The 22799-nt window shown below is 40.6% G+C and overlaps 1 protein-coding gene across 3 annotated transcripts in view; it reads left to right on the top strand.

The window, feature by feature from the left end:
* ADAD1 (adenosine deaminase domain containing 1) overlaps nucleotides 1-22799 on the top strand; it is a 73150-nt gene that overhangs the window by 8581 nt on the left and 41770 nt on the right. For all 3 annotated transcript variants that reach the window (XM_003936234.3, XM_003936235.4, XM_010346724.3), the window contains 2 exons: nucleotides 5370-5438; nucleotides 22184-22309. In XM_003936234.3, the coding sequence (XP_003936283.1) occupies nucleotides 5370-5438; nucleotides 22184-22309 (195 nt within the window). The remainder of the gene's footprint in view (nucleotides 1-5369; nucleotides 5439-22183; nucleotides 22310-22799) is intronic.

Here is a 22799-nt window from a genome sequence, read left to right as displayed (position 1 = left end):
TTTTCAATTGTTTTCAATAGTTTCAGAAGGAATGGTACCAGCTCCTCTTTGTATTTCTGGTAGAATTCAGCTGTGATTCGTTTGGTCATGGCCTTTTTTTTTTTTTTTTTTTTTTTTTTTTTTTGGTGGGGGGGTTGGGGAGGAGGGGTAGGCTACTACTGCCTCAATTTCAGAGCTTGCTATTGGTCTGTTCAGGGATTCAGCTTCTTCCTGGTTTAGCCTTGGTAGGATATATGCATCCAGGAATTTATCCATTTCTTCCAGATTTTTTATTTTATTTGTGTAGAGGTGTTTATAGTAGTCTCTGATGGCAGTTTGTATTTCTGTGAGGGCAGTGGTGATATCCCTTTTATCATTTTTTATTCTATTTGATTGTCTCTCTTCTTCTTTATTAGTCTAGCTAGTGGTCTATCTATTTTGTTAATTTTAAACCAGGTCCTGGATTTATTGATTGTTTTGGAGGGTTTTTCATGTCTCTATCTCCTTCAGTTCTGCTCTGATCTTAGTTGTTTCTTGTCTTCTGCTTGCTTTCGGATTAGTTTGTTCTTGCCACTCAAGGTCTTTTAACTGATGTTTGAGTATCAATTTCAGATCTTTCTAGCTTTTTGATATGGGCATTTAGCGCTAAAAATTTCCCTCTTAACACTGCTTTAGCTGTGTCCCAGAGATACATTTTCTCTTTGTTTTTGTTGGTTTCAGAGAGGTTCTTGATTTCTGCCTTAAGTTGATTATTTACTCAGGAGTCATTCCGGAGCAGGTTGTTCAGTTTTCGTTAAATTGTGTGGTTTTGAGTGAGTTTCTTAATCCTGGGTTCTAACTTGATTGCACTGTGTTTTGAGAGACTGTTGGGATTTCAGTTCTTTTGCATTTGCTGAGGAGTGTTTGACTTCCAGTTATGTGGATGATTTTAGAATTAAGTGCCATGTGGCACTTAAAAGAATATATATTCTATTGATTTGGGGTAGAGAGTTCTATAGATGTCTGCTAGGTCTAGTTGATCAAGAGCTGAGTTCAAATCCTGAATATCCTTGTTAATTTTCTGTCTCGTTGATCTGTCTAACGCTGACGGTGTAGTGTTAAATCTCCCACTATAATTGTGTGGGAGTTCAAGTCTCTTCGTAGGTTTCTAAGAACCTGTTTTATGAATCTGGGTGCTCCTGTATTGGATGCATGTTTAGAGTAGTTAACTCTTCTTGTTGAATTATTCCCTTTACCATTATGTAATGCCCCTCTTCTTTTTTGATCTTTGTTGGTTTAAAGTCTGTTTTGTCAGAGACTAGGATTGCAACCTCTGCCTTTTTTGCTTTCTATTTGCTTGCTAGATTTTCCTCCATCCCTTTATTTTAAGCCTGGGTGTCTTTGCACTTAATATGAGTCTCCTGAATACAGCACACCAATGGGTCTTGACTCCTTACCCAGTTCGCCAGTCTGTATCTTTTAATTGGTGCATTTAGCCTATTTACATTTAAGGTTAGTGTTGTTATGCATGAATTTGATTCTGTCATCGTGAAGCTATTTGGTTATTTTTCATACTGGTTGATGCAGTTTCTTCTTAGTGTCATTGGTCTTTATATTTTGCTGTGTATTTGCAGTGGCTGGTACTGGTTTTTCCTTTCCATATTTAGTGCTGCTTTCAGGAGCTCTTACAAGGTAGGTCTGGTGATAATAAAATCCCTCAGCATTTGCTTATCTTGAAAGGATTTTATTTCTCCTTTGCTTATGAAGCTTAGCTTGGCTGGATATGAAATTACGAGTTGATAATTTTTTTCTTTAAGAATATTGAATACTGGCCCCCAATCTCTTCTGGCTTGTAGAGTTTCTGCTCAGAGGTCTGCTGTTAGTCTGATGAGCTTCCCTTATAGGTGACCTGGCCTTTCTCTCTGGCTGCCCTTAACAGCTGCCCTTAACAGCATTTCAACCTTGGAGAATCTGATAATTATGTGTCCTGGGGTTATCATCTTCTTGTGGAGTATTTTAATGGTGTTCTCTGTATTTCCTGAATTTGTTGTTGGCCTCTCTTGCTAGGTTGTGGAAATTCTCCTGGATAACACCCTGAAGTAGGTTTTTCAGCTTGTTTCCATTCTCCCTGTCTTTTTCTGGTACTCCAGTCAATCATAGGTTTAGTCTTTTTATGAAGTCCCATATTTCTTGGATTCTTTGTTCATTCCTTTTCTTTCTTTCTATTCTTGTCTGCATATCTTATTTAGTAAGGTGGTCTTCAAATTCTGATATCCTTTTTTTCTGCTTGGTCGATTCGGCTGTTGATACTTGTATATGTTTCACAAAGTTCTCGTGCTGTGTTTTTCAGCTCCATCCAGTAGTTTATGTTCCTCTTTAAACTGGTTATTCTAGTTAGCAATTCCTCTAATCTTTTATCAAGGTTCTTAGTTTCTTTGCATTTTAGAACATGCTCCTTTAGCTTAGCATAGTTTTTTATTACCTGTCTTGTGAAGCCCACTTCTGTCAGTTTGTCTGTCTGAGCCTCTGTTCAGTTCTGTGCCCTTGATGGAGAGACATTGCAGTCATTTGGAGGAGAAGAGGCACTCTGGGATTTTGGATTTTCAGCGTTTTTTCATTGATTCTTTCTCATCTTTGTGAGTTTGTCTAGTTTCAGTTTTTGAGCCTGTTGACCCTTGGATGGGGACCTTTGTTGTTGTCGTTGATGCTGTTGTTGTTGGTTTCTGCTTGTTTGTTTTTCTTTCAATAGTCAGGTCCCTGTTCCATAGGGCTGCTGCAGTTTGCTGGAGATTCACTTCAGGCCCTATTCATCTGATTCTCTCCCATGCCTGAAGGTGTCACTCAGGGAGGCTGGAAAACAGCAAAGATGGGTGTCTGCTTCTCCTTCTGGGGCCCCTGACCTCAAGAGGCATCAACCTGATGCTTGTAGGATCACCTCTGTATAAGGTGCCTGTCAACCCCTGTTGGAGAGTTACCCAGTTGGGTGGCACGAGGAGCAAGGCCCGTTTAACAAAGCACTTTGTCTCTTAGTAAAGAGGTTGCACTTTACTAGGGGGAAAATCCACTCCACTGGGCCATCCAGATTCCTCAGAACTACCAGGAGAAGAGGCTAAGTCTGCTGGTCCGCAGAGACTGCAGCCACCACTCCTCCTAGGGGCTCAGGCCCAGGGAGATCCAAATTATGTCCCTGAGCCTCTAGCTGGAGTTATTGGAGATCCTGCAGGAAAGCCCAGCCCAATGAGGAAAGATGGCTCAGGTTTAGGCCTAAAGAAGCACTTTGGCCACAGACTGCCACAGCCAATGTGTTGGACTGTGGGGACAAGTCTTGGGATTTATTTATTTTTTTTTTTTTAAGATAGTCTCTCACTCTGTCATCCAGATTGGAGGGCAGTGGCACAATCTCAGCTCACTGCAACCTCTGTCTTCCAGATTCAAGTGATTCTCATGCCTCAGCCTCCTGAGTAGCTGAAATTACAGGTGCATGCCACCATGCCCAGCTGATCTTTATGGTTTTAATAAAGATGGGTTTTTGCCATTTTGCCCAGACTGGTCTAGAACTCCTGACCTCAAGTGATCTGCCCATCTCAGCCTCCCAAAGTGCTGGGATTACAAGCATAAGCCACCATGCCTGGCCTTGTGCTTAGTGCTTTAAAATGCAAAACATCTTATGCAGTTTTACTTTCTTTGTTTATTGAAATTGTTTGGGTCTAATAAACAGAATTTAGTTTCTTTAATTTTCATTCCATGGAATTAAATCTATCTTTCTCTGAGTTTTTAAAGTTCTGGTTATCTGAAGTCCATAGTGTGAGCAACCCTATTGCAGAGTTTATAACCAAAAGAAAATAAATTATTCTATCAAAAAGACACATGCGTTGGTAGGGGGGCAAGGGAGGGATGGGATGGGTAGGGAAGTTAGGAAGGGTTACCATGGGGAGAAATGCCAGATGTAACTGACGGGGGGACGGAGGCAGCAAACCACATTGCCATGTGTGTACCTATGCAACAATCCTGCATTATCTGCACATGTACCCCAGATCCTAAAGTACAACAACAACAAAAAAATCCAAAAAGACACATGCACACTTATGTTCGTCTCTTCACTATTCACAACAGTGAAGACATCAGATCAACCCAGGTGCCCATCAGTGGTAGACTGGATAAAGAAGGTGTGGTATACAACCGTGGACTACTAGGCAGCCACTAAAAAAATGAAATAATGTCCTTTGCAGCAACATGGATGGAGCTGGAGTCAAATGAACGCAGGGATGGAAAATCAAATACCTTAAGTTCTCACTTGTTATTAATAGTAGGAGCTGTGCAATAAGTATACATAGCCATAAATATTGGAACAATAGAGACTGTGGATTACTAAAGGGTGGAGGGAGGGAGGTGGGGGTAAAAGAAAACCTACCTATTGGATAATATGCTGATTATCAGGGTGATGGAATCCATACTCCAAACCTCAGCGTCACATAATATTCCCATGTAACAAATCTACACATGTACCTCCTGTAAAATAAAACTTGAAAGTTTTTGAAAAAATTAAATATTTATACTTTATAAATAATGTTACTTTATTGTATATGGGGGATGCAGTGCATTAAATAAAACTGGAATTTCTTATCAGACAAAAAAAAAATAAAAAGTCCAGAGTGTATATATCTAAACCACAGTTAGTATTTTTCTCTTACTGATATGAGCTCTAAGGTGACATTGTCACTCTTTGTTCATTTCTGTCTTCCTTAAAATTAAGTCCAGAGAAGCAGTTTTGTTTGCTTTCTTTGTCATTATAAATGAATCTTAAGAGATTATAAACTGACTACTTTAATTGGTACCTTAGTTTCTGGAGCCTGTTTAAGTTTTCCTGATTTGTTTTTGTCCCTCAGGTTTAGTGGTCTTAAAATTTTTTTCTGTACTCACTAACTTTGGGGACCAAATTGAAAAACAGTTGCAAAGAGTAGGACTGAAAGCATTGAAAACTGTTCATGTAGCATTCCTTTAGAAAAATGGCCTGGTAAAATAGTGTTATTAATAAAATATATTTTACTCATTAATTTTTAATAGAACATACATTTAAAATGTTTTTCACAGTATTATAAACAGAAAGTTGTTTGTATGTATCTAAAATAGGACTTCATTTTAGTAGCTTTTTGGAATGTTGCATCTGACAAAGCAAGCAATATAGTAGTATACCATTAGGAAACACAGAAATTTATTTGCATTGATGATTTTAAAATAGGAAAGACATTTGTCAGGACCGACCTAATGAGTATTTGATGGCCTTCAGGTGGCAAAAATACAGAAAAAAAATAATTTTTTGGATCGCTGTTTTATTACAGAATAAAGGAGAAATAGCAGCTCTTTGGAATGTTAAAGTTTCATGTTTCCTTATGTTTCTGCTTTGTTTACAGGTCCTCCTCCTTTCCCTGCAGAACCTACTGTCTTACCTGAACAGGCGTATGTTTCAAAAGTACATTATGGTAGGAAAGTTTTTTGAGATGTTCTTCTTTAGAAGAGTAGCCCAATTAAAAACTGTAACAACGTAATTCAAATAAGCATAGGTATGAAAATGCACACTAACATTTTATCAACCAAACTTTTCACACTTCTACAAAAAAGAATTTTTTTCTATATGCTAAAAATGAAAGAAATAAAGAATGGAGAGGAAAGACTGAAGAAAAGGGTTTTATTTTTTCTATAAGGAGATCTTTATCAGTTTCATACATCTTGTTTAGATGTATGAATTCTTTGCTTTGGTGGGTTTGTCATGAATGAAAACCAGTGGCTTTCTGGTACTTGGAGGTCATTTGGTACATTCATTTCAAATAATTTGTTTATTTTGTTTTAATGGCCATTATTTGTCACTCAAGCCCAAGAAAGCTGCAATTTCAATTGAAGTTACTAATTGTGTGACCTAGGACCAGTTACTTCTCTGTGTACATTTTTTACTCCTCTATAAAATACTCATTACAGTTATTATCTTGTAGGTTTATTATGAGGATTAAATGAATTCATAAATGTAAAATTCTTAACATCAGTGCCTAGTACACCATAGATGCTTACTAAATAGTAACTAATATTACTTTATTAAAACAGTCACATTTCACATTGTCACACATGTCACTCACATGAAGAGACCACCAGACAGACTTGGTATGGGCAACAAGGCCATTTATTTTATGCTTGGGTGCAAGCGGGCCAAGTCTGAGAAAGGAGTTAGACAAAGAGGTGGGGTAGAGAATGAACTAAGGTTACATAGGTTGGGGCAAATGGTTAGCTAAAGGTGGTAATCTATCTTGGGGAGGGGAAGGGCATCACAGGATGCATGATCACAAGGGTAGGGGTCATTTATTACAGACAGACATGATCATAAGGGTTGGGGGTATTAGTTGCAGTCAGAAGGGAGGGTGCAGTAGATTACATAGTTACAGGGGTGAAGGTCTTAAGAAACCCAATGTCGGGGGGAGGGGGCGGTGGTGGGATTTTTGCAAGGCTGAACAGGAACAGTGGGTGCAGATTACAGAGCAATTAGTTGAGGCAGGAACAAGGTGTTTTACTAATTTCTGTGGCTACCTGGTTGCTTGTGGTTACTTCAGACTTTCTGGCTCCTGGGGACCATCCAGAGGTGTACATGCGGGTCACCAAGGCTAATATGGCCAGACCTGGACTTGAAGGCCTAACGGTTATTATGTACTTTGCTTGTTGGATTATGAATCTCCTGAAAGCTAGGCAATTATTTTTAATTTTTACATTTACTACCTAGTGGGCACACTTCAGACTTGAGTATTTGGAAGAGAAAAAAGAAAAGGAACCTTTATTTTTCATTTTCCAGGCCTGCAGGTTAATATTTAAAAAGTTCTATTCCTATTCGGCATCCATTGTTTTTCTGAGACAGAGAAAAAGGCCTTGCACATTTGTGTGCTTGCATGAAATAAAAGGGCCAGACCAGGGAAAATAGGCCCATTCAAAATACAAAATTCACCAATAGTTAGATACAGTGTCTGGCCTAATTATGGCCTAAGAACTGATGAAGAGACAGCCATGAAAGTCCTACAGCCGTGATCTCTTAATATGGGAAGAGGCTCTTGTCTTTCCTTTCAGCTTCTATGGACATTTTTAGTGAATAAGAGAATAGATTTCTAAGCCAAGGATGGCAAATAATATAGATTGCTATTACTTCAGGAAAACAGCTGACAATTGTGAGAAAGAAGGAGTCATATCTGTCAGAAAAAAGAGAGCAAACATTATTATTATGTGTGTGTGTGTGTGTGTGTGTGTGTGTATTATATATACATATATATATATATATACTTTTTTTTTTTCAGCAAGGCTAGTTTTACTTCCTGCAAGAAGGGTGCAACTCCCCTGCAGTCTTGCCATGAGAGCACATCTGAACAAGGGAGATAGGGACATTTATAACTTTCATAACCTGATGCAATTGTCCTACTGCTGTGTCCAGTTTTTACTGGCTGGAGCAGGACTTCATATTCTATGTTTGAGCTGATTGGCTAAAAACTTGGAAATTTTCTTGAAACAGAGGCTTTGTCGCCAGGCGCCAGGCTGGAGTGCAGTGGCACGATCTCAGCTTACTGCAGTCTCCACCTCCTGGGTGCAAGCAATTAGCCTGCCTCAGCCTCCTGAGTAGCTGGGACTATAGGAACACGTCACCATGCCCAGCTAATTTTGTGTGTGTGTGTGTGTGTGTGTTTTTGTTTTTTTTTTTACCAGAGGCGTGGCTTCATCATGTTGGCCAGGATGGTCTCGATCTCTTGACCTCATGATCTACCCGCCTCAGCCTCCCAAAGTGCTGGGATTATAGGTGTGAGCCACCGTGCCCGACCAAAACTTGGAAATTTTCTAAAGAAGTAAAGGCAGAGGAGAACAAAGGTAAAGAGGAAGTAACTTGAGGAATGCTTAGAAAAGCGTTAACATTTTCAAATAAGGAAGGGGAATAAGCTTTGACCTAAGACTTGCCTGGGCTTGTCCAGGCATGTCAGGGTAAATATCTAGGTTAAAGTTTAAGAACTAAGAAGATGGCGAAACCCCGTCCCTACGAAAAATAACAAAAATTAGCCAGGTGTGGTGGTACATATCTGTAATCTCAGCTCCTCAGTAGGTTGAGGCAGGAGAATCGCTTGAACCTGGGAGGTGGACATTGCAGTAAGCCAAGATTGCGCCATTGCACTTCAGCCTGGGCAACAGAGGGAGACTCCATCTCAAAAAAATAATAGTAACCTGGGATGCACTTATTTCTTTATTATGACTAACAGCTACTTTAAGATTATTAGCAAAAGCTTTAAAGTAAATTAACCTTGAAGAAGCTATTACTTATTCGTAATGAACTAAGAGGAAGGCTTTGAAGAGGAAGCTTTTATTTATTCTAATTTACCATAATTCCTCCCTTCTTTTCATAATTCCTCTTCAGGCATATTTAACATGTCTTGACTCAGTTCTGTTTGCTCTTCTAAAGGAAGTAATCTATCTCACTAGGGTGGAGGAGGGGTTGGGAATATTTTAGTAAGGGTTATGTCTGCTAGCCTCTGCACAAGTCCTCCGATGCATGGTATGACACATCTAATGAGGAGTATGCTTATCACAGTTCCTAGAGAGGTAAGAATTGAGGTTATGGTTTCTTTCCATTGACCGAACCACCTTTTGAGCCAATTTGAAATAGGGTTATTGATGCCAGTATTTTTAGTTAGCTCATTTGATAAAGCAGTAGGTCCTTGGAAGGCTTTTGTTATGCTCCCATTGGGAGCAGTGTTGTTTGGAATAAAGGTACAACACTGGGTTTCAATTATAACACGAACACCAGTTTTCTCCACTAATATCATATCTAGGGCTATTCTGTTTCTCTTAGGCCAGTTGGCTAGTGGATCCTAATTGTTCAGCTATTCCTTTGACAGTATCTTTAGTATCGTTAACAGACTCCTGTTGGTTATAATAAATGTAGTTTATCTAATGTATATTTTTCTAAATTAATTGTTACCTACCAGAACATTTACTTAAATCTTGCAGCTCTCTGATCTTGGGCTTTAAATTTATCTGGTACTCCTCAAGGAGCTCCAATTGCATCTAAGTACACATGAGAATCAAAAGACCTATAAGGAGTTTCTCATATTTGCCCATGTCGTAATTTCTCTTTCTCTGGTTGATGAAATGCCAGGGTAAAAGAGATAGCCAACTGGACTAGAGCACAAGTGCCGCTCCAATTATTTGGCAGAGTGTCCAGTAAAGGTCCTCCAGGATACCACCATACTTCCACTTGGCGATGAGTAGGGTGGATTAATGAGCCAATTCTCAGAAGTGCCTGACTTCACTGCTTCCTGTTAAGTTTCCAAGAAACACTAAGTTCTCCCGCTGTCATGAGAGACACAAGGCGAACCTCACCTTGGGAGATGGAGGCTGTATAACCCTTGGTGACTGGCCCGCAGGGTTTTGAACCTCAGGAAATAGCAGCAAAAGAACTTGGAACAATTCATTATTCCAGGCATTGGAATCCTGAGAAAGAGCTACTATGCCTTCCATGACAGCTTGATCTGGGGACATTCAAGTGGAAAGGGGACAACCTGGGCCTCTGGCCTACTGTGCACACAAGCTTAACAGTTGCATTTATTTAAGGTACAAACAGAATATTTCATCCATTCTACCCAGGCATTTGCATCCTTATATCCTGTTTCAAGGCTATGGTTTGCCTTAGGTCCTCTACTTCTACCATTGAGACTGGTTTTGTCATTGTGTCTAGGAGGAGTGATAATAAAAAGGTTGAAGGAGCAGTAAAGTGCATTTCAAAAATTTCTTTAGGAATCTTTTGCTGAAATGTCAGCTCCTATACCATATGTACGACTTAATGAAGGAGAAGAGTTTTCAGATGTTGCAATAACAATTGTAAGTTGTATAGGATAACATTGGTCATATTGATAGCTAGAAGGAGCAATTCCTTTGGTGAAGTGGACATATTGTTTTAAGGATTGACAAAGACCTGTGGAAGCAGTTTATCTTAAAACTTTAGTGTTCCATATGACTTTAGACTAAGTAGAACATAGAGATTCTGTTTTTGAGGGACAAGAGTGATTCCTACCAATTACAAATAAAGCTACTATTCCTTGGATTACTAGTATTCTTAGAGGTACTTATTATATCTTCCTAATCTGAGGAAATCTTTTTTTTTTTTTTAATCTGAACTATCCAATACAGTAACCATGAGCTACATGTGGCTATTTAAATTTAAACTAAAATTAGGCAACATTAAAGTCAGTTTATCATTCACCCTTGCCACATTTTAAGTACTCAACAGCCACATGCCTTTGGTGGCTGCCATATTGGAGAACACAGACATATCACAGCAGAAAGTTTTACTGGACGCTGCTGGTCTAGATGTGCAACTTCCTAGTGAAATTTTTTAAGGTTTCATCTTTTCCTCCCAAGTTTATATCTAAAGTTCTCAGATCACCATTCTCAGAAACGAAATGTCTTTGCTGTCTCTCAGAACACCCTATGTTGGTAGGCAGCAGCTGTAACAGTCCAGTTCTTGGGCCAGAGCCACCACTTGAGTGCTCATTTGGGTTTTGTGCAAGAGCAAAGCCTGAAGTGTGCTCTGCATTCCTCAGAGGCTTAGAATTGGCATTGATTCAGCTGTCAGTGAGATACTATCAGAGACATTGTAAAAAGCCATGCAGATAAGGGAAAGTATAGGAAAGGAAGGATTAAGGGGTTGTTTATGAGTAACCTAGAGGGATGTAAACATATTTAATCATTCCAGGATAGAGCTATCTTTTTAATTATTCAATCAAAAACAAGAAGAAATGCTGTGAAAGTATTTTTCTCAATTTAGTATGTCCTTATAGATACCTACTATTATTTAAAATCCTGTGTGGCATTTTAGATAGAGGATTAGGAGAATTATCCTCCAGTTCTTATATTTTTTAACAGTTTTCTTTGCACGCATCTTACCAAAACATGTATTTACTGGGTTAAAAATTAGTTTTCTTTCCCCACACATGACAGCATAAAAATCTACAAGTAATTCAAATAGAGACATTGTTTAGGATCACCAGATTAAATTGTCTCAGGGAGAGACATAATTTTCTAAATAATAAAGATAAAATTAAGGTTTGGTTTGGTTTGGTTTGGTTTGGTTTGGTTTGGTTTGGTTTTGTAGAGACAAGGTGTCTCTCTGTCATCCAGGCTGGAGCACGGTGGCTTGATCATAGCCCACCGCAGCCATAAACTCCCGAGCTTAAATGAGTCTCCCACCTCAGCCTCCTGAGTAGCTGGGACTACAGTTGCACACCACCACACCAGCTAATTTTGTACATATTAAAATTTTTCGTAGAGGTGGGGTCTCACCATTTTGTCAGGCTAGTCTCTAACTCCTGGACTCAAGCAATCCTCACACCAGAATTTAAGGCCAGGCATGGTGATTCATGCCTGTAATCATAGCACTATGATAGGCGGAGGCAGGATCTCTTCAACCCAGGAGTTCAAGACTAGCCTGAGCAATGTAGTGAGACTCCATCTCTACAAAAAATAAATTTATAAGTAAATAAAGGTCTAGTTTCAAAATGATGTAACCACCCTTTAACAAGGTCTTTGTAAGGAGAGGAAACCTAAGAGGTACAGAGATATTCTTCCAAAACAGCAAGCTGTCCTTGATTATGCAAATCTCCACAAAGCATAACTAAACAGATATCAAAGCAACAACTTGAGGTGAGCCACATCTAATCACATTAATAACAAGATGGTGGGTGAGTAGTTTACAGGGAGGAAAAGAAAAACAGAAAAGATAGACTAAGCTGTTCTTAGCTTTAACTTGGCAGAGTCTGATCCCAGAACAATAGCCCATGATTCTAATGGCGATGGTGCTTTCTTGACTCGGGTGTGATATGTCCATCTCTTTTCTGCTGTACAAACAGCAGTCTGGGTGGCTAGTAGCACGAGTTAAGGTGGTCTCCAAGCTGGTGCTAGTGCCTGTGCTAGGAGACCTTTTATAATCTTTGTTAAAGAGCAGGTTAGTGCTTTAAGAAAAACCTGTTGTGCTTTTAATGTCCAATTTACAGAAAAACTGGATGATACTGCTTTAACTTTAGCTAATATGTTTATACACCAAATTTCAAAACCCTTAAACTTTCAAAACAAAAATTATACATTTCTTGCATAAATTCCTTTTTATAACATTTTTCACAACTATCACAATCTTAACTTTCTTTGTTTTATAACTTTCCTTACTAAAGGTGCATTCTTAATATCTATAACTTTCTTTTCTTTGTCTTCTTCCTAATCTGTTTTCTCTCTCCTCTCTGTGCCTCCTTGTCACTCTCTCTGCCTCTCTGTCTTTCTCTCTTTGACCCTCTGTCTCTCTCTCTCTCTTTCGCTCACTCTCTCTTTCTCTCTCTCAAAAAGAGAAAGTTTCTTCCCTTGAAAGAGAATACTTAGAATGGACATTAACTCGGTCTAAGTATATAACTGGGGACCTAAAAACTGATCAATCAGTTCTGCTACCCCATCAGGGTCATCTAATAATGGTTTAAGTTCTCTCTTTAGACTCTGGACCTTAGAAGCAGTTAAGGGAGCATTCACAAATCCAACCACAACTCCTCCTTGAAGCGTCACAAAACTAACCCCACCTCCTCTTTGATGCATTTCCTTTAGCGAAGAAAAAAAAAAAAAAAAAAAAAGCTTTGAAGCTGAAGCTGATTCCAGATTTTCTGAAAAAAACAACTGATAATGTTTCACATAATATACTTGTGATGTCATTTTTTGGCTAACTACAGTAGTGATGAAACGCCTAATCATCTGAAGGAACAGGGGAAGTAGCCAAGGGAGCAGCAAACCTGTTATTATTATAACACTTAAGATGAGGGTTTTGAATCCTCCCAAGGATGAGAACCAACCTCCAAATAAGGATACAGGGTTAAATCCATGCCACACCTGTACAGGCATGTGTGCCAGTTTGGTCATGTCTCACGCAATATCTTCTGCTTGCCCCTGGTCATCTATGTTCAGACAGCAGTTGGTTAGATTGAATTTTCCACAGACTCCCCCTTCGGCTGCTAGTAAAGAATCTAGGGTCAGCCGGTTCTGATAAATCACATTTCTCGTTTGAGTTTCTTGTCGGGCCAAGAGGGACAGAGCTTTGCCCATTTCATTAGTGAGTATTTCCAAAACAGCCTGCAACCAGATGATCCAGTTGAGCATGTAAATAGCTGTCTGGTATCCCCATGAGCCATATAATACTCAATATTCTCTGGTGGCCACTTATTATTTGTCCAATCTTCTATTTTTAGATTTATTTTCTCCCTATTGGAGTAGACTGAATACCTTAACAGCTCACCTGTCTTAACAGATAATAGGAAGAAAGAGGACTTCATGATGCCTATGACACAGCTACCTGTCCATCTCAAGGATTACACACCTTATATTGAGTACCGTTATATGAACAGCTTCGCTTCTGTGTTCCCGTACATTTATAAGAACTGAAGGCCAAAAGAATGGCAGTAACTTTAACATCCTACCTGGTGTACAGACTGAGGGCAATCTTCAAAATTAGTTAATGTTCCTACTGTACAAGTCCAAATATTAAGAACAAATGCCACGATGAATTTCCTCATGCTTTGGCTCTGCGTGGACTGGCCAGTTTCTGGGATGTGGCTGGAGCAAGCCTTGTGGTTCTTTTTAAGGTGATTCTGCAGTCCTTGTCTTGGTCTAAGTCTCAGCTGTTGCTGGTTTTTTACACGGCTGTGGTGGATTCAGGCTGGGAGTCCCTCCACCTTCACAGCTGTGGGATTGGTCAGGGTCAGGTCTGAGGTCCTTTCCATTGTGGCTTTAGAGGGGCTGTACTCCCGTCCTTTATCCACACGTGATTACCTTGTGAGAAAGGGTGAACTGGGGAGAAAAAGGCTTACCGGACATTTGTTATTTACTTAGGTTGAAGTATCCTAAGCGATTCTCCTTAGAGCTGGTAACTAGCATCCTGACTCAATCTCTCCCCACACCCGAGGAGTTCCTAGAGTGCCCAGAGTGGGGGAGGGGCCTATGGGATAAGACTTTATAGGGGAATATCCTTTTTTTCCTAAAGGGGGTGCCTCTAATTTTGAATAACCCCAAGGGAAATTCCTGCACCCACTCTAATCTTGTTTCCTGACATACTTCCTAAGCTGTTTTTGATAGTTGGGTTCATTTTTTTCCACTCTTCCGGAACTCTGAGGTCGGTAGGCAGCGTGCAGTTTCCAGGTGATACCCAAGGCCGTTGCTGTTTTCTGGACTAAATCTGCCCCAAATGCTGTTCCGTTGTCTGATCTGATGTGCAGTGGCAGTCCAAACCTAGGGGTAAGATCTCGAAGCAGCACGTGGGTTACTTCATGGGCTTTTTCAGTTCTAGTCGGGAAGGCCTCTACCCACCCACAGTATGTGCACACCAGGACCAACAAATATTTATGTCCCCCACATTTGGGCATTCAATAGTCTACTTGGAGATCTTCAAACAGAGCTTCTCCATAAGATTGAATTCCAGGGGGAATAGTTGGACCCTGCCTCGCATTGTGCTGCCAACATGTAATGCATTACTGTGCCACAGTTTTGGTCAAGGCTGCTAAGTGTGAGTTGTAAAAGTACTGGCCCAACATCTGTTCAAGCGACTCTTGACCTAAATGAGTGGTCTCATGTGCACTTTGTACAACTGCTGCCCCCGGCAGCTGTGGTACTGCTATTCTTCCATCTGGCAGTTGAATCAATCCTTCTTTAATCAGTTGCCCCCTTCTGTCTGGAGAAAGTCTCTTTCCTCCTTAGAGTAAATAGGTATTAGAGCAGGGATCTGGGGTATCAGCAGGGCTGTAACTGCTGTTCAGTAGGGAGCAGATGCTGCCTTACAAGTTGCTGAATCAGCTCGGGAATTTCCCATGGCCACGGAGGTGTAGGCCTGCTGATGTCCTCAGCAATGCATGACCGCCATCCTCTGGCGCTTCCAGACTGCTTCTAGCAGCTGCAAAATTTCATGGTGATACTTTATTTCTTTCCCCCCTAAAGTTAATAGGCCTCTCTCTTTGTATAGTGCTCCATGTACTTGGAGAGTCAGGAAGGCATATCGAGAGGCAGTGTAAATGTTTACAACCTTATCTTTACTCAGCTCTAAGGCTCGAGTGAGTTCAGCCTTCTGAGCCAAGGTGCCTGAGGCAGGGATTCGGCCTTGATTACAGCATCCAGAGTTACCGCGGTGTAGCCTGCATATCTTTCTCCTAGTGGATTGACAAAGCTGCTCCATCCACATACAACTCCCAGTCTACTACTATCCATGGCTGATCCCAAAGATCAGGCCTGCTGAAATAGACTGTGTCCAGGACTTCAACACAGTTGTGTTCAACTGGACCCTCTGACATTGGGAGCAAAGTGGCGGGGTTTAAGGTGTTGCCGACTTCAGTGGTGATGCAGGGATTTTCACATAGCAGGCCCTGGTATTTGGTCAGCCTAACATTTGATAACCAGTGGTGCCCTCTGGTATTCATTAAAGTCACTACTGCCTGAGATGCCTTGATAATTAAATTCTGTCCCAGAGTTAGCTTATCTGCTTCTTGTGCTAGCAGAGCAGTTGCTGCCAGGGCCTTTAAGCATGGGGGCCATCCTTTGGACACTCCATCCAGCTGGAGGAAAACTACAGGCCTGAGCCAAGGTCCTACTGTTTGAACTAGGACCCCAACTGACACTTTTTCTCTTTCTGCCACATATAATGTGAAGGGCTTCGTTAAATCAGGCAGCCCCAAAGCTGGAGCTGACTTTAGTTTCATTTTCAGTTCCTGATAGGCCTGACGCTGCTGGGATCCCCATTCAAAGGGCTCCTTGTCTCCCCTCTTTGTCACATCATAAAGGGGTTTGGCTAGTACTGCGAAGTTTGGAAGTCCATAATTTACAAAACCCACCACTCCTGGGAGCTCTCCTGCCTTTTAGTCTCAGGTTCTGTCACTTTGCAAGCGGCTTGCTACCTGTCTGCTTCTAGGCTGCGTTCCCTCTTCCGGATGGTGAGCCTCAGATATTGCATTTGCTTTTTAGCAAATCTGGGCTTTCCTTTTACACACTTTATACCCACCGTTCTCCAGGTGCCGAAATAAGGCATTTGTTTGCACACCCGACTGCAGTGGGGTGTCCCAATAGAAGGTTATCAGCATATGGGGGCAGCTTGCAAGCAAGAAGCTTCTGGGGGATGGTCACGGACTGATGCCTCACCGAAGATGATGAAAGAGTTTTTGAGCCCCTGGGAAGCTGGGTCCAGGTGTATTGAGTGGTTACACCTGCTTCTGGGTTTCACCCATTGAAATGCAAATAGATTTTGATCCTCGGAGGCCAGTCCAGTGCTAAGGAGGTATTCTTTAAGTCCAATTAAATGAACCAACTATCCTCTGCTGGCAATAATCCCAACTGCATGTAGGAGTTGGGTGCAAAGCCACGCAAGCCCTGCATGGGCCTGGGCAATATTATCAGTCTTCTGCTTCTGGCTAGGAATTCTCCACCTTCCTTCCCAAGGGACAATGAGAACCTGGATAATCCCCAATGGAGGCCATTTTAGCTGCAGGGAGTCTCTTTTGTGGAATGGGATAGCGGTCCTTGATTTGCACAACAGGTTTTGTCAGAGAAGTGGGGCAGGGGAAGTACATTAAGTACAAGAAAATCTGTTCTCTTAACACCTTAATAGCTCTAACAACATTGGTTCTGTTTTTTCCATGGGGAGTTACAGGGCTGTTGTCTGGACCATGGGCTCTTTGAGGGCATACGAGTGCGGTCCCCCTGACTTTTAGTCCAGTGGCCCTTCCATTAGGTTGAACAGAGCCTCTTCACTTTTATCTGGATCCTCGTGCTTAGGATCACCCTGTTCTCCCATTAACTGTGGACATTTTTTTTTTCTTCCAATATCTTATTTCTTGACAAAATGCACACTGATTGCATTGCAGGCATGGGCGGGTGGACTGTGGGGCTTTCCAGGAATCCGCCTTTCTCCATGCTCTTTGGGGCATTCATCTCATAGCAGCAGCTATCAAGTCAGCCTTCCCTTGAGCCTGGCGTTCCCTTTCCCTATGATTTTCCCTCTGGCTTACCGCCCCTTGGTTTACAAACACCTGGTTAGCTATTTCCAATAACTGAAGTATTCATGCATGCAAATCCTGCCTGCTTCTGCCGCTGAATTTGTCTGGACTTGGGATTCCACGTTTCTCGGTGGTGAGGGGGATGGTGGTTTCTAGCAGTCTGTCCCTTGGCTACTAAAACAGTCACTGCCTGCTCTCTTAGCCACTTCAGAGGGTTTAACACTAACTACAACCAGGAGTCTTTGTATGGAAATTGATTAAGGTGTTCTAGCTCTGATTAAGGTGTTCTAGCTCGCCGTATGTAACCTCATGCCTTACTTTGGAGACAAGGGACCTGTCTAGGGTCCCCTCTCGGGGCCAGAATACCCTAAATGCTGGCCAATCTTCCCTACATAAAACTCTTAATTTCTCTAGTGTCATAGTTACTTTATAATTCCCACTAAATTCCTTCTTGAAATTTTTCAGCATGGTTTCTAAAGGGGTGGGCTTGCTATGGGAGTGACCCATATTAACACATCAAAGAAATGATTCCCACAGTTAGGAGAGTGTTAATTCACTCACAGCCATTCCCACCTAGCAAGATGCAGCACAGAGCACTCTCTGATTTACATTCACTTCAATCCTTTTACAATACCCAGAGGCTTCTTCATTCAGCCTTATGTGGCTGTCTCTAATTCCTACAAATTGCTCCACATGTGAGGCCCTTCTTAATGGGCTGATACTTTTTATGATGGATGAGTCCGGTTGGACACATTTACACACACAGACACACATCCAATTGCTCTCCTTCCAATTCAAAAAAATAAGCAAAAAGCTTCCAAGGTTAGTTACAGAGAGAGCTGCCTTTTCTTCACTCAGCCTTATGTGGCTGTCTCTAATTCTTACAAATTGCTCAACACATAAGGCCCTTCCTAATGGGCCTGATACCTTTTATGACTGATGAGTCTGGTTGGACACATCTACACACTTACATACATCCAATTGTTCTCCTTCCAATTCAAAACCATAAGCAAAAAGCTTACAGGGTTAGTTAGAGAGCTACCTTCAAAACTGCCAATCTGGCACCCATGGGTGATCAGGCCATGCTTCCACCCAAAATGGGGTGGGCTACTTTCCCAGGTTCAATCTTAACAAATTCAGTGGTCCAGGCTTCCCCAATACTCGTTCCTCCTTGGTGTTCAGCCTCCCACTGGGTGGATCCACACTGCAGGGCCTCCCTGCTCCGCTCTGGCGAGACTTTTCCACGAGGCAAATACCTGCCCAGGAGTGCTCTCAGTATGCGTCACCCCAGCGAGCAGGAGTCCCCCTGCAGGGATGCGCCACAGGGCTAGGCAAACCACCTAAGAGACTTTTCCCTGCCATCTGCTATCCAAAACTCACTTCCCAGCCAATGCACTAAAAGTGTAGCAGGAGCGACTGTGGGAAAGGGATCTCAGACACCGAATACAGGAGGAAGGAGGGTTTATTCGGGCAGGAGCCTTGGGTGGTAATCTGTCCAAAACCCAGCTCACCTAACAAAAGAAGATTCTGCCTTTGTATAGGCTTATACTTTAGGTGTTACACGTGGAAGAATCTTAGATTTATAGCTTTATGTATGAAAAGGGTTTCGGTTTACAGTCTCAGGAATTGCATATGAAAAGGGGAAGTTGATCTGAGATGCCTGGGTCTTCCTCTTCAACTCAACCACCGAAGCTGGTAATCTCTCATCTATTCTGTTTTTATGGAAAACTCAACCCCCCAAGCTGGAAATCAATTGCCTGTTCCTTTTATGGAAGACTCAGCCCCACCCAAACTGGGAATCTCTTGCCTATTCCATTGTAAAAACTTTAAATTTATGGAAGACTCAACTCCTCAAGCTAGGAATTTCTTGCCTTTACTGCCCTGTGAGGTTGACCTGTTTACTCCCTTCTCCCTTCCGAGGGTCCCTTAAACTCTTATTCATGCAGTCCTCCTTGGCTGCCCCCCAGCAGTAGGACTTGTCACCATTCACGCAACAACACCACATTCACACACACTTCACCCTCCAGAAGTTGACCACCAAGGAAGTAATTTGTTGCTTCTTTGCAACATTTCTTACCTTGGCTTGTGCGCAAGGTTGCCTGACTGAGGCCCCTGGTCACCATGGTCTGGAATCTCTTTCCTCTGTGTTGCTGTGTGCTGAGAATCCAGGTTGATTCCTCACACTGGTTAAGTCCTGGCTCTCTCCCCCGAGGCCACCACAAATAGGGCGGAGGGGTGCCTCCCCACAAGAGAGGACCAAGGACTACCTCAGAGGGGAAACAGAATCCCAGACAAGCCCTCAAATTTGTTGGAAACAGGTTTATAACATCGGGAAAAATCCACACCAAGACAGTAGATTACTTAGCAAGGCTAGTTTTACTTCCTGCAAGAATACAACTGGCCAGCAGTAGTCTTGCCGCAAGAGCACCTATTCTTTAACTATATGAGGAAAAACAAGTATTGGCTGTTACAGCTTTTGAAGAAAACAGAATTGAGACTCTCAAGTCTCCTGAACACCTCTTGTTGGGCCAGTTATAAAGGTAGTCACTACACTACTGTTTTGTGTTCGTGGGTGCGCGCACATGTGCTCTCCCTCTCCCTCTCTCTCTCTCTCTCTCTCTCTCTCTCTCTCTCTCTCATATATATATATATATATATATATATATATATATATATGTTTTTTTTCTTAAAGACAGAGTTTTGCTCTTGTCATCCAGGCTGGAGTGCAGTGGCATGATCTCAGCTCACTGCAACCTCTGCCTCCCGAGTTCAAGGGATTCTCCTGCCTCAGGCTCCCAAGTAGCTGGACTACAGGTGCCCACCACGCCTGGCTAATTTTTGTATTTTTAGTAGAGATGGGATTTCACTGTGTCGACCAGGCTGGTCCCAAACTCTGACCTCAGGCAGTCTGCTCACCTCAGCCTCCCAAAGTGCTGGGATTACAGACCCACTGCCACACCAGCCTAGTTTGCTATATGTTTTTAACTGGACCATATCTTCATTAAAAATAATGATATATCTCTGAAGATAAGTTCAGGCTACTCATAATACTGTTACTTGAAATTAGCAACTCGATGTCAAAGAAACAGTGTTATCTAGCATTATATGTGCCATGTTTCTATCTCATCCCTGACCTCTAATAATTTGTAAGACTGTTTCATTCCCTCAACAGCCAGCACACATTTGTAGGGAAACAGTATGTATTTGCTCCGATTCCATCACATACACAGTAAGATACATTTAGTAAAAAAGCTTTAATTGTATTCACAATATTTATTTATTTCAACTAAACTATGACCAAGAAGTATATTGGTGTGTTGCTGATTGTCAAATGTTATGATCATCCATAGCAAAACATTTTATCATTGGTCAGGAGCTGTGGTTCACTCCTATAATCCCAGCACTTTGGGAGTAGTCCCAGCTACTCAAGAGGCTGAGGTGGAAGGATTGCTTGAGCTGAGGAGGTTAAGGCTTCTGTGAGTCATGATTGTGCCTCTACATTCTAGCCTGTGCAACAGTGTGAGACCCTGTCTCAAAAAAAAAAAAGGTTTTTCATGCCACATATATAATTTTTGTCCTGTCATCACTAATTGCAGTGTACTTTTTAAACCTGTATCATCACACAAAATAACTGCTTAATTATATGTAAGACATGATTAAAATGTGGTATTTTCATTCAATGGGACCATTTAGAAAGAATGAACTAATACTAATGTCTGCCTTTGATGTCCAAGACAAAGTAAATGTAAAAAGTAGGGTTTAGCATTTCTAGTTTTTATTTAAGTTATATGTATGTTTATATTTGTGGATTGTTTCTCAAAATGCCCGTAAGAAACTTCTAGTATTGGTTGCATCTGAAGAGGGAAACATTTGAATGTATGCCATGTTTCTATTCTTTAAAACATTAAATTTCAAAAAATCGTGTAAACTGCTTCTCCCTGTATCTTAAGTTTTCCGTGATAAACAGAGCCAGCAGTTTGCTCTGCTTTCTCTCAGAGCTTCATTTTGTAATGAACTTTGTGACTGTTCTTTTGGATAATATAAATTTACCTATTTTGCCAAGAAGAATATTAGTAATATTTTTTAAATGCAAGTTTAATATAAACAAAAACATATAAATGGACTGAAATGAGGTGTGTCCAGTTAGTGGAATGCTAGCTGAGAATAATGTACTTTTAACATTTATGTACCTTTTAGAATATAATGACTATTAAGCAAGTAACAAGATTTCTGTAGAAATTATACATTTCAAATATATGCAATGCATGAGAAGAAAATTTTGTTGCTTTTTTACACCTCTGAAAGTACTAAATGGACTTTAAATCTCTTACTAGACCACCAGCAGCCACAGTGAAACACCAGGAAGTATCAGTGGTTTACAACCAAACTTGGAGAAACACTATATTAAGTGATTCTGTAACTTCTCATTCTCTAAAACAGTGATTCTTTATGAGATACACAATTACATATATATTTTATATATATACATATATATGTACATATATGCACACACACACATACACACACACACACACACATATATAGCACAGATTTCCAGGGCCCTACTCTAGAATCAAGCTCTGTCATGTTTTTAACAAAGAATCCATAGATAACTTTTGATGTATGTTCTCGGTTATAAACTATTGTATGGTAACCCTAGGTTACTTAGAACTAGCTTCCTCCTCTTTCACAATCTGTATCTTTTTTAGTGAGGACCTGGAACTATGTCAAGAATCTAAATGCTTAGTGGGTTTTAGCAATTCTCAGTGGGACAAACAAGAGAATGTATTTTGGTTGTCATTAGGGCATTCAGTGGGGTGCTGGTCATCTTGCAAAGTGTTGCACAGTCCTGTACAACAAAGAATTATCTTGTATCCTGTATGACTTTTGAATATTTCATCAGACAAAATCTACAGATACAAACCATTAGTCTACTAGTATGTAATACACATCTTTTTGTAAGTTATCCAAAATGCTGAATAACTTGTGTTCTTTTAGAATTGAATACTTTGAAATCTCAGTCATGACCTAAACTACAAATTTGTTGACAGTTGCCTGTAAATTATTAATTTGATTGTAAATTTATAATAAGAATAGTAAGACAGCTCTGGGAAGAGCACAATGTTCTTGAAATTCACATTTTGATTTTTTTCTAGAAGGGAGATATATTCAGTATGCAAAGATTTCACAGATCGTTAAGGAAACATTTAATCAACTAATTTCTAATCATTCAGAATGCCTGAAATACAGCAATTCATTGGCTGCTTTTATAATTGAAAGAGGTAAGTCCAAATATTTGGGATGTGTTAGAAAAACTAATATTGTAATAATCTAATAATAATATTTTTGTTAACTATCTTTGCCCCTGTTTGCAGTGGTGTTGCATTGATTTGAAATGACTTTTTCTAGTGAGTATGGGTCATTAAACACAAAGATTCTCCAAAGTAGAGATAAAGCACACTGACCAGGACCCAATGGTGAACTGCAAAATGGAAAAAGTCCTAACATTTTAAACCTTAGCCCTGCTGGCACTACTACCTTCCTGAAATCTAGTCCTCAATAACAACATTAAGAATAGCATCTTTTCTTTGTTTTCCAGTAAAAAAAGACTGAAATATGGAAATCTTATTTCTGTGGACGTAATGTTGTGATTCTGTGTTCTTTTGTTAACCCTTTAATGTTCTGAGTTTATCATTAATTGAAACCATGTGAGTCTTATATTCATCTCTGAATTAAATATAAATTACATAGAAACAATTTGAGATTTGGTTC

The sequence above is a fragment of the Saimiri boliviensis genome, chromosome 3 (genome assembly GCF_048565385.1).
Source record: "Saimiri boliviensis isolate mSaiBol1 chromosome 3, mSaiBol1.pri, whole genome shotgun sequence".
In the NCBI taxonomy this organism is placed as follows: domain Eukaryota; kingdom Metazoa; phylum Chordata; class Mammalia; order Primates; family Cebidae; genus Saimiri; species Saimiri boliviensis.
Note: the sequence above shows the minus strand (reverse complement) of the source record. Positions and strands in the feature narration are given on the sequence as shown.